Source organism: Procambarus clarkii, chromosome 9 (assembly GCF_040958095.1).
Source record: "Procambarus clarkii isolate CNS0578487 chromosome 9, FALCON_Pclarkii_2.0, whole genome shotgun sequence".
Lineage (NCBI taxonomy): Eukaryota > Metazoa > Arthropoda > Malacostraca > Decapoda > Cambaridae > Procambarus > Procambarus clarkii.
This window is the reverse complement of record NC_091158.1, coordinates 40,609,399-40,622,800: the sequence shown is the minus strand read 5'-3', so window position 1 is coordinate 40,622,800 and position 13,402 is coordinate 40,609,399. Positions and strand designations below refer to the sequence as shown.

The following is a 13,402-nucleotide window of genomic DNA, read 5'->3' as shown; positions in this document are numbered from 1 at the left end:
GATACAGTCAGTCTTGACTGGGAAGGCCCAAATCGCCTACTCTACGTTATCCCTTGACGACTCCAGCGATTACGACAAGGTGAAGAAAGTTGTGCTCATGGCGTACCAATTGGTACCTGAGGCTTACAGGCAAAAGTTCAGAAACCTGAAGAAGACCTCAGAGCACACGTTCACCGAATTCGCCACGATCAAGGAGCGACTTTTCCAGGAATGGTGTGCCTCTCGGAAGGTGGAGACCAGGGAAGACCTCGAGCAGTTGATTCTGCTGGAGGACTTCAAGGATTGTTTGTCTGGAGACCTGAAGACGTACCTAGAGGAACAGCAGGTGGAGACCTTGAGTGCAGCAGCCACCATGGCCGAGGAATACATCCTGACGCACAGGCCTTCTGCTAAGTACGTCCCAAGGCATTACCAACGCCGGTTTGATAAACCTCCGGACGAAGAAGAGGAAAGACCCGTCCCACGAAGCGCTAAGAAGACGCCCCCAAGTAGCCCTCGAAGAACAAGTCCAAGCAGTCCGAAACACCGGAGCCCGAGGAGGAATATGGTGTGCTGGACCTGTGGGCAGAAAGGGCATGTAGCTGCTAGGTGCCGAGGCAGAAGAGGTGGCAGCGCCCGAAGGGAGGTGATGTTGATGAGCTGTGTTACACCACCAGCAGGAAACCAGTCTACGACGACGCAGGAAGGACCACGTTTGTTTTCCCCTCACACTTCAGGCGGGTATGTATCGAGTGATCATACTGGTAGATCAGTTGTAGTGCTCAGAGATAGTGGAGCAGCCCAGTCCCTGATCGTGAAGAGCTCGTTACCCGAGGGAGTAAGTGTGGATGGGAGACCAGAGGTTATCCTAGTTGGGTTTCCGAGAACGCAGTATATCGCCCCCTTAGTGCCGGTGCATCTCGACTCGCCTTACTTCAGTGGCACCTGTGCGTTGGCAGTAGTCAATACCCTCCCTGTGGCTGGGATTGACGTGGTACTAGCCAACGACTTGGTGACCGATTGGAGCACCAATCATCCCAAGATAGCGGACGAGTCTGCCAGAACATCAAAGTCTGAGGTGTCTACAGGCAATGGTAATGTCCAGGTAAAGACAGACCCGGATGTAACTATGTTTAATTTGTCCTCTCGCCTACAGATTGAGAACGATCTAGCAGTGTCTCCTGATTCTCTCGACAAGGAACATGAGGTTACGATGGCAGAAGTACCTGAGCTAGAAGAGAGGCCTTGTGTGCAGGCACCCACGGATACCAACGAGTCTGGAGCGAAGGCGGATGTGTGCTTGCGGTATGGCAAGTTACAGCATGTAGTGAACCAGCCAGAGATTCCCCAGACGTCAGAGGTAGGTGCGGTGTGCTCAAAAGGTCTAGTGCCCTCTTCGGTCCAAGCCAGGCGTGTGGATGTTGCCGGCTATGGACATGACTGGCTCGGGAAGCTTATCCCTCAATTGGCCCCATGTTTCTTAGCGATATTTTGTTTTATTCTCCTATGTATTCTATGTGTTCTCAGTGAGGATCAGTGGACGACCCGAAGGATGGTGGCTCCCGTGAACATCGTGAAGAGGTCCCAGGGATTGGAGATTTGTACTGCAGGTGTTGCAGTTGAAGAAGGGACCTGGAAGGTGATGGTTGATACAGGAGGTACGACATGTGATAATATGAGTGACTGTTTCCGACAGGTTGACACCCCCCGCGTGACTGCTGAGCCTCAACACAGCGTTATGCGGAACGTTGGTCGACCTGACGGTGGCAGAGCGAATGCCATCTGCGGCGTACGAACAGCCCCGTTGGGACTAGGTGTGGACCTAGTAGAGTATGCTGTAAGTACTGTTTTACCCGCTGTCGCTATCACTCTGAATTATCAGACCCCTGTATTCCAGGTTCCTGTCTCCCCTGAGGACCATCGGACCGGTACCAGAAATGCCGTCTGTGTCCAGCCATCATCGGTGCCACGACATATGGAAGTGTCGAGTCGCCCCAGATCGTGTCCACACAGATCCTTACTTGAGACATGTGAGATGATGCCCCTGTTTGACATCGCAGTGGAGACGTGGAAGATTACGTCAGGCAGGTCATCGCCTGCCATTTTCAAGCTCCCTTTGTGCCAGGGTTTCTCAGTAGAAAAGTTCTGTGGACAAGACAGCCTCATCACTCCAGTTCATAGTATAAGTAAGTCCATTTGGAGTTGTGTCGCCGTATTAATTTGGTTTATGTTTCTTTTTATAGAACCTCAAACCAAATTCTTTTTGGTGGGGAGGTGTTACGAACCCGGATCCAGCGTCCGAGCCTGGAGCAGTGACAACCACGCCATCTGTGAGTCAGCTCCCGAAACCCCCGCCAAACGGACGACGACACCTGGTGAGGACAGCGTGTACTGGCCTCGAGGACCAGTTTCCAGTCTGGTTCCGCGCTCAACACCGCCGCTCCTGACCTCTGGTGAAGTGGTGCTCCGACGACAGCGCCATCTATAGGCTGGATACATCAGGTGTTTGTGCCCGAGCCCGTAAGTGAGGTGTATTAGTGTCCCGGTTATTGATGACGTGTCTGCTTACAGAGCAGACCTGGGACCACTGTGATGGAAGTGGAGTCAGTCTACCCGAGGCAGCCAGTCTCCATACCTTGAAGTTTGCTGCAGCTATTGTGAAGTCCTCCCCCCGGAAGAACACTGTGGTGTGTTAGCCTGTCAGTAGAGTGGCAGTAAAAGGATTTACCCGGGACCGACTGTTGGAGACGATCATCCACTGGGGTATTGAGGACAGGAGGGTGATTTGTGATATCACACGAGACTCCTGTCTAGGGCGTACCCCCTTATATCGTTCGTGGAGTGGCCGTACCAGCCTTGGTGGCTCAGAACCTGCCAGCAGACCAGCTGGACGTGTGGTTGACGGCCTCCACGGCGGTGCCCCCAGTGAACCTGTGTTTTGGCTGACCTGTGGCCCGGGTAGGCTCGGCATTCTCAGAGGACACGTCGTGAGGCCACGAAGAAAGCACCGCAGACTCAGCACCTGGCTTCTTGATCCAGAGTCTTCTGCAGAAGACTATATTGTGCATAATCCCCTTGTATAGTGTTAATACCCCTCCCCCTGTGCACTTTTTGATTTTATATATTTAATTGGTGATGGTGACAAGTATAATATTAAGTTCTTAACTTTCTTTCCCTACTCCCTTTTAAGTTACTTGCGTCACGGATCTCATCCCTTGATAGCCACTACTGGCTTGGGAATGGATACATATATCTTCCTCTAACAACATCAGAGTGAGAACCCCGTTGCGTCCCGAGAGGGCCGTAACACCAACACTGACCTTTTCTACCGAACCGAAGGACAAGTTTTATGATGACCTCGGCCTAGCTCTCAGAGAAATACCTCAACAAGAGCCAGTCTTCCTCCTGGGAGATTTTAATGCAAGAGTTGGTTCTGATCACAGCTCTTGGCCTTCCTGCCTGGGCCAGTTTGGATTTGGGAACATGAATGAGAGTGGGCAGCGCCTCCTGGAGTTCTGCTGCCATCATGATCTCTGCATCACCAGTTCCTTCTTCGACACCAAGCCCCAGCATAAGGTTTCCTGGAGACACCCCAGGTCTAAGCATTGGCACCAACTCGACCTGGTGCTTACGGGGCGTAGCAAACTGAGAAGCATCAGACTGACCCGCAGCTTTCAGAGCGCAGATTGTGACACCGACCACTCTCTCGTCGTTTGCAGAGTAAAGTTCCAGCCCCGGAAAATCCACAGAGCAAAGAAGGAGGGAAGACCACGCATTAACGTAAACAAGACCCGTGACCTTCACAAGGTGCAGGAATTCACTGCGGCGCTGGTAAATGCCCCTCCTGTACCACCCAGCAACAGCGCAAGTGAGAGGTGGTTACATCTCAGGGGCACTATTTTCCACACTGCCATGTCCACCTTCGGTAAGAGGCAGAACAAAGCAGCAGATTGGTTGGAGGCCAGTGCAGAGGAACTGTTACCGCTCGTAGAGGAAAAGAGACGAGCTCTCTCATCCTACAAGAACCTGCCCTTAGAAAGAACATATGAGGCATGTACGAAGGGATCAAACAAGCAACAGGCCCTACACAAAAGCGGACGGCTCCTCTGAAGTCAGCCACTGGAGAGATCATTAAAGACTGTGATCAACAGATGAATCGCTGGGTGGAACATTACTCCGAACTCTACTCCAGAGAGAACTTGGTCAGGGTAGAGGCTTTGGATGCAATTGAATGCCTGCCCATCATGGAAGAACTTTATCTTGAACCAACTGTGGAAGAAGTTGAGAAACCAGTGGATTCACTTTCCTCAGGGAAGGCCCCAGGAGACAACGAGATTCCGCCTGAAGTTCTCAAGTGCGCTCGTGGAACACTTAAATCTGAGCTTCATGAACTTCTGTGCCAGTGCTGGAGGGAGGGCTCGGTGCCACAAGACATGAGAGATGCAAACATCATCACTCTACAAAAATAAAGGTGACAGAAGCGATGTAAACAACTATCGCAGCATATCCCTCCTCAGCGTTGTTGGCAAACTCTTTGCTAGGGTCGTTTTGATCAGGCTTCAGATTCTTGCCGAAAGAGTGTACCCCGAGTCACAGTGTGGTTTCTGAGCAGAGAGGTCGACCACTGACATGGTGTTCTCCCTGAGACAGCTTCAAGAAAAGTGCAGGGAGCAGAGAAAATCCTTGTACATTGCCTTCATTGACCATACAAAGGCCTTCGACCTCGTGTGTAGGGACGGACTCTTAAAGATCTTGGCCAAAATTGGCTGTCCACCCATCCTACTCAGCATGATACAATCGTTCCACAAGGACATGAAGGGGACAGTCGTGTACGACGGCTCAACTTCTGAACCATGCAACATTAACAGTGGTGTTAAACAGGGGTGTGTTCTTGCTCCAACACTGTTCGGCATCATCTTCGCGATCCTAGTTAAGCATGCCTTTGGAACAACCACAGAAGGCATTTATCTCCGTGCAAGATTTGATGGAAAGCTCTATAATCCATCCAGACTCGGAGCAAAAACAAAAGTACAGATGCGAATCCTCAGGAAGTTCCTCTTCGCCGACGACGCAGCGATCACCACACACACAGCAGAAGGCCTGCAGCAGCTACTCAACCGCTATGCCACAGCCTGTTCCGCATTCGGCCTGACAATCAGCCTGAAGAAGACACAGGTAATGGGGCAAGATGTCAATGATCTACCCTGTATAAATATAGCAGACTATGTGCTGGAGGCAGTTCACGAGTTTGTGTACCTGGGCTCCACAATGTCAGACACCCTTTCCCTGGACACTGAGCTCAACAGGCGTATCGGGAAGGCCGCAACAATACTGGCCAGGCTCACAAATCGCGTTTGGGAAAATGCCAAACTGACAGTACACACCAAGGCACAAGTCTACATGGCATGTGTGGTGAGTACACTTCTCTACGGCTCGGAATCCTGGACCCTGCGCTCTCGCCAGGAGAGACGGCTTAATACCTTTCACATGCGGAACCTGAGACGCATCCTTGACATTGCGTGGAAAGACCACATCACCAACAACACTGTACTCGAGAGAACAGGAGTTCCTGCAATGTTCACTCTCCTGAAACAGAGACGCATGCGATGGCTGGGACATGTCACACGCATGATCGATGGCTGCATACCGAAGGTCCTCTTGTATGGAGAACTGGCATCAGGAAGGAGACCCACCGAAAGACCTCAGCTGCGTTTCAAAGATGCCTCCAAACGCGACCTCAAGCAGATGAACATCGACATCAACACTTGGGAGGCAGCAGCTGCGGACAGATCTGCCTGGAGATGTAAAGTGCAGAAGGGACTCCAGCAATTCGAGGATGAACTGAAGAGGCAGGCGGAGGATAATAGATTTCAGAGGTCTAGACCACTGTCAGGCGCACCCGCTTCGGCGTTTATCTGCGCTCGCTGCAGTCGAGACTGTCATTCGCGGGTTGGCCTTCACGGCCACAGCAGGCGCTGCATCCAACTACACTACAACAACTAGACACCCAGGGCACAACTCCATAACCCCACGGGATTGACGGATGCCTACTATTTGTGTCTATCTTCAGACACGAGCATGTTACAGTTATGTCTTAAAGAGTTGAGAGCTGTTAATTTAATGATGATCAAGAGTCACTTACAATTAATGTATCAAGTTTGGATACTTGTTCACATTTCAGTGCATGATGGAAGGCAAATAATTCGGTCTGAAGGGTAGAGGCCAAGTTGTTTATAAAGACTCCCCCACAAAAAATATAAGCCAACGCCCATTGTCAGGACAACTATGCTTCCAGATGCACCCGTGGGGCGCTGTAAGAAATTTTCAGTATATATGATTTGAGAGAGAGAGAATGCTCTGTGGACAGAGCATCAATATTGCTTAAGGCTTATATTTTAGCTTTGCCTCAAGACGAAACTTGGGCTGATCTTTAATTTGCTTCTTTGTTGGAAAGGGAGGGATTAAAATTGGAAAGGGTGTAATTTCCTACAGTGCAGGAAAGTGCTGTTGTTGTCTCTCTGGGTACAAATTATAGATCTGATACTTTCTGAGTTCAATTCCAGTTTTATTTATCCATTTGAAACAATGTTTATATTTAATAAAGACATTCTCGAGGACTTCAGTTCAAGGGTTAGGATGAGATAGCCTAAGCCTTTTTTATACTAATTTGACAGTTAATTTCAGTAATACGATAAACAACGCTCGGAATATTAAGTTCCTTCCTCATGTTAAGTATCTTTGTGGTACGAGGGGCACCCAAGGATTATCTTCAAGGCTTCGTTCTGCAATTGTTCACGCCCTTCCAAACTTTCTTTCAGGCATCAAAGCAAGCAGAGGTGTAGCATAATCCACTAAAGATCCGATGTATGCAAGGTAAATAATTTTGACTATTAAGAATATAAGAACAAAGGTAACTGCAAAAGGCCTATTGGCCCATACGAGGCAGCTCCTATTTATAACCACCCAATCCCACTCATGTACATGTCCAACCCACGCTTGAAACAATCGAGGGACCCCACCTCCACAACGTTATGCGGTATAATTGGTTCCACAGATCAACAACCCTTCTACCGAACCAGTATTTACCCAAGTCTTTCCTAAATCTAAACTTATTTAATTTAAACCCATTGTTTCGTGTTCTGTCTTGTGTTGATACTTTTAATACCTTGTTAATATCCCCTTTGTTATGTTCATTCATCCACTTGTAAACCACTATCATGTCACCCACAACTTCGCCTTTCCAGTGAATGCAATTTAAGCTATGTTAATCTTTCTTCATATGAAAGGTTTCTAATTTGGGGAGTTAACTTTGTCATCCAACGCTGGATACGTTCAAGTAAATTTATATCCATTCAAAAGTATGGCGACCAAAACTGAACTGCATAATCTAAATGGGGGCCTAACCAGAGTAAGATATAGCTAAAGAACAACACCAGGGGATTTGTTACTAACGCTTTGATTAATATATCCCAGTGTCATATTTGCCTTATTACAAACATGACAAATCAATGAATTCTGACATTGGCACCATTGCCTGAGTGATAACCTGCAACAGCCTTGAGAGCTTGGAGCCTGTCTTTATACTGATCACAGAGTTTGAATACAACAGGACCATACAGTGGTACCTCAAGGCCAAGGTATTTGAATCTGTTTACATAGTCAAGCTGGGAGCCATAATACAGTTGCATCTTGTGAACAACTCCTCCCTGCCTGGGTGGACGCCAATTTAGTATTTTTTTTTTTTTCCTGAGATGACTAAACCTAGGTCCTGACATGAGACTAATACAGAGTTAACACTTTCGCGCTCCGTGGAAACTCGCGGTTGACAGGGGGTAGGTGGCCCCTCCGTGCGGGTAAGCGCGCGGTGACACCCAAATGTGTATACTCGTTCCAGCTTTCTCACCTTAATTCTCGTGCTAAGTCGCTCGTTTTGGTATCATTGTGTTCGCAATTAAATTCGCTACAGATGTGTATGAATAAAATGTACAAAAGGCTGGAGTGCCTCCCCGCAGAAAAGCCTAAAGATACCCGTGAACGAGCACCATTTTGTACATTGCAACCTAATGTTCAACTCGTTCAATTTGATAACATCAAATTTCGTGCTACGTCGCTCATTTTGGTATCAAATTGTTCGCAATAAAAAGGCGATTATTTTAAAACTAGTGCCAGAATAATAGAGCAATAACTGCATGTTAACATACCCAGTGGTGTGTATCATTAGTTAACCAGCATACCCAGTGGTGTGTATCTATATCATCATCATAACAGTTGTGTGTATCATTATATCATCAGCATACCCAGTGGTGTGTATTATTTTATCATAGGCATACCCAGTGGTGTGTATAATTATATCATCAGCATACCCAGTGGTGTGTATCATTACATCATCAGCATACCCAGTGGTGTGTATCATTACATCATCAGCATACCCAGTGATGTGTATCATTAGGAGGCGCAGATAGTCTCAGTGAGAGGGTGTGTTAACCGGAGCTCCTGAGTGTTGTTATATTATCCTAGCAATATGGAAGTTGTAGTGAAGGACCTGGTGACTCTAGTGGGAGCCCTGAGGACAGAGTTGGACTCTGCGGGAGGAGGTGCGTCAGCTTAAAGAACAACGAGAAGTAACGAAGGAGGAGACCAGTAGTAAAGGGACCTCGTCTTGGAGAGTTGCGAAAGACAGGGGCCTTAAGAAGACTTTGATAAAGCCGCCTTCAAACGCTATAGCAACTTCTAATTCATTTGACGTTTTGGAGGACGAGAGCTGTGGAGAGACTGTGGATCGCGCAAAAGGGAAAGCAACGAAGAGCAAGGAAGCGCAGGCCCCTCAGAGAGTAAAGGAAGTACCTAAGCAAACCTTAGTTGTGGGAGATTCCCAGATAAGGTATTTGGATAGAACGTTTTGTGCTAGAGATAGGGGGAACAGGTTAAGGGTTTGCTATCCCGGAGCTGGCATTGGTGATATTATAAAGAACATGAATGATATTATGGCTGGAAATGGGAACAATCCCATTATTTGCATTAGCGTGGGAGGAAATGATGTTGGTCGAGTTAGGAGTGAGGAACTGATTCAGAGGTATAAAACAGCCATAGAATTAGTTAAGAGCAAGGGAGGAATCCCGATCATATGTGGCATTCTTCCAAGAAAGGGAGTGGGAAATGAATGGATGTCGAGGGCACTTGGTGTCAATTGCCGGCTGGAAAGATATTGCAAATCAAATGCAATATCTTTCATAGACAACTGGGAACACTTCTATGGAAGAAATTAAATGTATGCTCGTGATGGGGTGCATCTATCGAGAGCTGGGGTTGTTGCTGTTGCGAACTCCTTGGAAGAAGTGGTTAGAGGTGTTTGTTTGGGTTTAAACTGTTAGTAGATAGAGGTATGGGAATTGATTTGGAGGAAGGAGGTAATAAAAGTATGTGTTTGTTGGAGAAAGGAATTGGCAAAATGATCAGAGAAAGAGAAGGGCCTCAAAATAACAATTCACTTAGGGTATATTACACTAACAGTAGAAGTCTAAGAAATAAAATTAACGAATTAAATGCTCTTGTCTGCACAGAAAAAATAGATATTATTGCACTTACCGAAACGTGGATGAATGTAGAAAATAGAGAACTATTAACTGAATATCAAATAAATGGATTTAAACTATTTCACACAGATAGATATATTAGACGAGGAGGTGGAGTAGCCATATATGTTAGGGACAATTTGAAATGTAGTCTCAAAGAGGAAATCAAAACTGAGCCACACACAGAAACTATTTAAATAGAATTAAACGAAAAAGCTAATAATATTATAATAGGAGTTATATATAGGCCACCAAATTTAGACAGAATGGAAGCAAAGCATCTATGTCATCTTGAAAAACATAAACATAAATTAATAATTGAGTCGCAACATGGTTTTATAAATGGCCGTTCATGTTTAACAAATTTGTTATCTTTTTATTCTAGCATTGTTGAGGCAGTTGATAGTGGTAAGGATTGCGATGTTGTATACCTTGACTTTAGCAAAGCTTTTGATACAGTGCCACATGAAAGACTGATTAAAAAAATAGAGTCTCATGGTATTGGGGGTGCTATATTAAGCTGGATTAGGGCATGGCTATACCAAAGGAAACAGAGAGTTAGTATAAATGGAATCAAGTCAGAGTGGGAAAATGTTGTAAGTGGAGTGCCTCAAGGCTCTGTCCTGGGACCTCTGTTGTTTATAATATATATAAATGATTTAGATTCAGGTTTGAGTAGCAACATTTGCAAATTTGCCGATGATACGAAAATCGGTAGGGAAATTAATTCGGAGGAGGACTCACTATCACTTCAAGTTGATCTAGATAGGGTTTTGAAATGGTCAAAGGATTGGCAGATGCAGTTTAATGCTGATAAATGTAAAGTTCTGAGGTTAGGTAATGATGATAGAGTTACAAGATACGAGCTAGATGGTGTTGTGATTGCGAAGTCGGATTGCGAAAGGGATCTGGGAGTTATGATTAGTAAGAATTTAAAACAAAAGGATCAATGCATAAATGTTCGTAATAAGGCAAATCGGACACTTGGATTTATTAATCGCAGCGTTAGTAACAAGACACCTGGTGTGGTTCTCAAGCTATATCTTGCTCTAGTTAGGCCCCATTTAGATTATGCAGTTCAGTTTTGGTCGCCATATTATAGAATGGATATAAATTCACTTGAACGTGTCCAGCGTAGGATGACTAAGTTAATTCCCCAAATTAGAAATCTTTCATATGAAGAAAGATTAACAAAGCTTAAGTTGCATTCACTGGAAAGGCGAAGAGTTAGGGGTGACATGATAGAGGTTTACAAGTGGATGAATGGACATAACCGGGGGGATATTAATAGGGTATTAAAAGTATCAACACAGGACAGAACACGAAACAATGGATATAAATTGGATAAGTTTAGATTTAGGAAAGACTTGGGTAAATACTGGTTCAGTAACAGGGTTGTTGATTTGTGGAACCAATTGCCGCGTAACATTGTGGAGGTGGGGTCCCTCGATTGTTTCAAGCACGGGTTGGACAAGTATATGAGTGGGATTGGGTGGTTATAGAATAGGAGCTGCCTCGTATAGGCCAATAGGCCTTCTGCAGTTGCCTTTGTTCTTATGTTCTTATATATATTATAAACAACAGAGGTCCCAAGACAGAGCCCTGAGGCACCCCACTTACAACATTTTCCCACTCTGACTTGACTCCATTTATACTAACTCTCTGTTTCCTTTGGTATAGCCATGCCCTAATCCAGCTTAATATAGCACCCCCAATACATGCAGTTGATTTATGTTATGTTTATATTTTTTTATGTTAAAATGATTTTGTTAATTTGTTTCTATATTTTCATAAGTAAAGCATGCTTACCGTCTTATTCCAAGTTTCATGATAACTTTACAAGGTATAAAACATAAAGTTCAATATAATATTTTGGTTTTCATACAGGAATTATACGTTAATATAACATCATAATGACGTAATATATCGTGTAAATAGCGTTATATTGACGTCATATAAATGTTATATTCATGTTATAAGAATGTAAATTGGATAGGTTTACATAAAGGAAGCAAAAAACACAAAATGTTGACTGAAAATTATATATTCTTAAATATAAATTATAGCATGAAAACATTATAATTCCATAGCATACACTATTATTTTTAAATTTTTACATAAATCTTAAAAAACTGCATCACAAGAATATATGTTTTTATTTATATCCTTTGGTTTTAAGGACGTCAGAAATACGTATATATGTCAAACGTAAGAGTATTACCTATTTGGCACCATTTAAAAACGTTCACAATCGTGCTGTGTTTGCTTGGCTCTCTCTTCTCTCTCTCTCTTGTTCTCTTCTCTCTTTTTCTCTCTCTCTCTCTATCACTCTCTATTGTCTCCCTTTTTCTTCTTCTCTTTGCTCTCTCTTTTTTAATTATATTTCTCTCCTCTTTTTGTTTCTTCTCTCTCTCTCTACCTCCCCTCTCTCTCTGTATATATATATATATATATATATATATATATATATATATATATATATATATATATATATATATATATATATATATATATATAAATATATATATATAAATATATATATATAAATATATATATATAAATATATATATATATATATATATATATATATATATATATATATATATATATATATATATATATATATATATATATATATATATATGTTTCATTGAATATGACCGCATATTCTGTATTTATTATTTTCTGGTTTAGGGCTTCTATCCCTCTAATAACTATTTTCTTAGCATCAGGGCTTAATTGAAATAGGAGTTCTCCAAAACTCATTTTCGTACTTTTAAGGTGAAGAAAAGAAGTGATTTATATATATATATATATATATATATATATATATATATATATATATATATATATATATATATATATATATATATATATATATGCGGAAAATCCACAGAGAATTTTCTCTGTGGATTTTCCGCATAAAATGATCAGTGTTTTGTGATCGTCAATTGCATATATATATATATATATATATATATATATATATATATATATATATATATATATATATATATATATATATATATATATATATATATATATATATATTAGTATCAACAGTGAAGAAAAATGTAAGAAACATTGAGAAAATTCGCGTTGATGAAATATATATATATATATATATATATATATATATATATATATATATATATATATATATATATATATATATTGCATATATATATATAAGATTAATAATTCTAACACGAATTTTCTCAATCTTTCGTACATTTCTTTTCACTGTTGGAGGTAAATCAAAAATCAATTCTCCAAAATTCATTTTTATTTCTAGTCTGACGTGACACGAGCGCGTTTCGTAAAACTTATTACATTTTCAAAGACTTTAGTTCACAAATACACAACTGAATAGAACTTACGCATCTCCGATTTTATATCTATATTTGAGTGAGGTGGAAGGGGTGATGTGGCATTAACACAAGACAGAACAAGATGTGGTATTAATAGGGTATTAATTTCATCAACATAAGACAGAACAAGAGTATTAATAGGGTATTAATTTCATCAACACAAGACAGAACACGAAACAATGGATATTGAATAGAAGTGTTTGTAGAAAGCCTATTGGTCCATATTTCTTGATGCTTCTATATTGGAGCGGAGTTGTGAGACAACTAACACAACACCTATACCCCCTATTAGACTATTTTACAGGAACTTCTTTTCCACAGCTCATAAAACGGAGGAAAGGGTCCTGAGAGATATTGTTAATAGAAATGTTATCCCTACAGACAAAAATCAGAGGATACAACTGACGATTTACTATAAAACCAGAAAAACGGCCAGCCTACTCATGAGAAACTCTCCAGACACAAAACAGAACGCTTTAA

The 13,402-nt window shown here is 42.7% G+C and overlaps 1 protein-coding gene across 1 annotated transcript in view; it reads left to right on the top strand.

Moving 5' to 3' along the window:
- Window positions 1-352: 352 nt before the first annotated feature.
- The window catches only part of LOC138362908 (calcium-responsive transactivator-like), a 37,510-nt gene continuing 24,460 nt past the window's right edge, over window positions 353-13,402 (top strand). Inside the window, exon 1 of the mRNA XM_069321485.1 lies at window positions 353-488. Within this exon, the coding sequence (XP_069177586.1) occupies window positions 353-488 (136 nt within the window). The remainder of the gene's footprint in view (window positions 489-13,402) is intronic.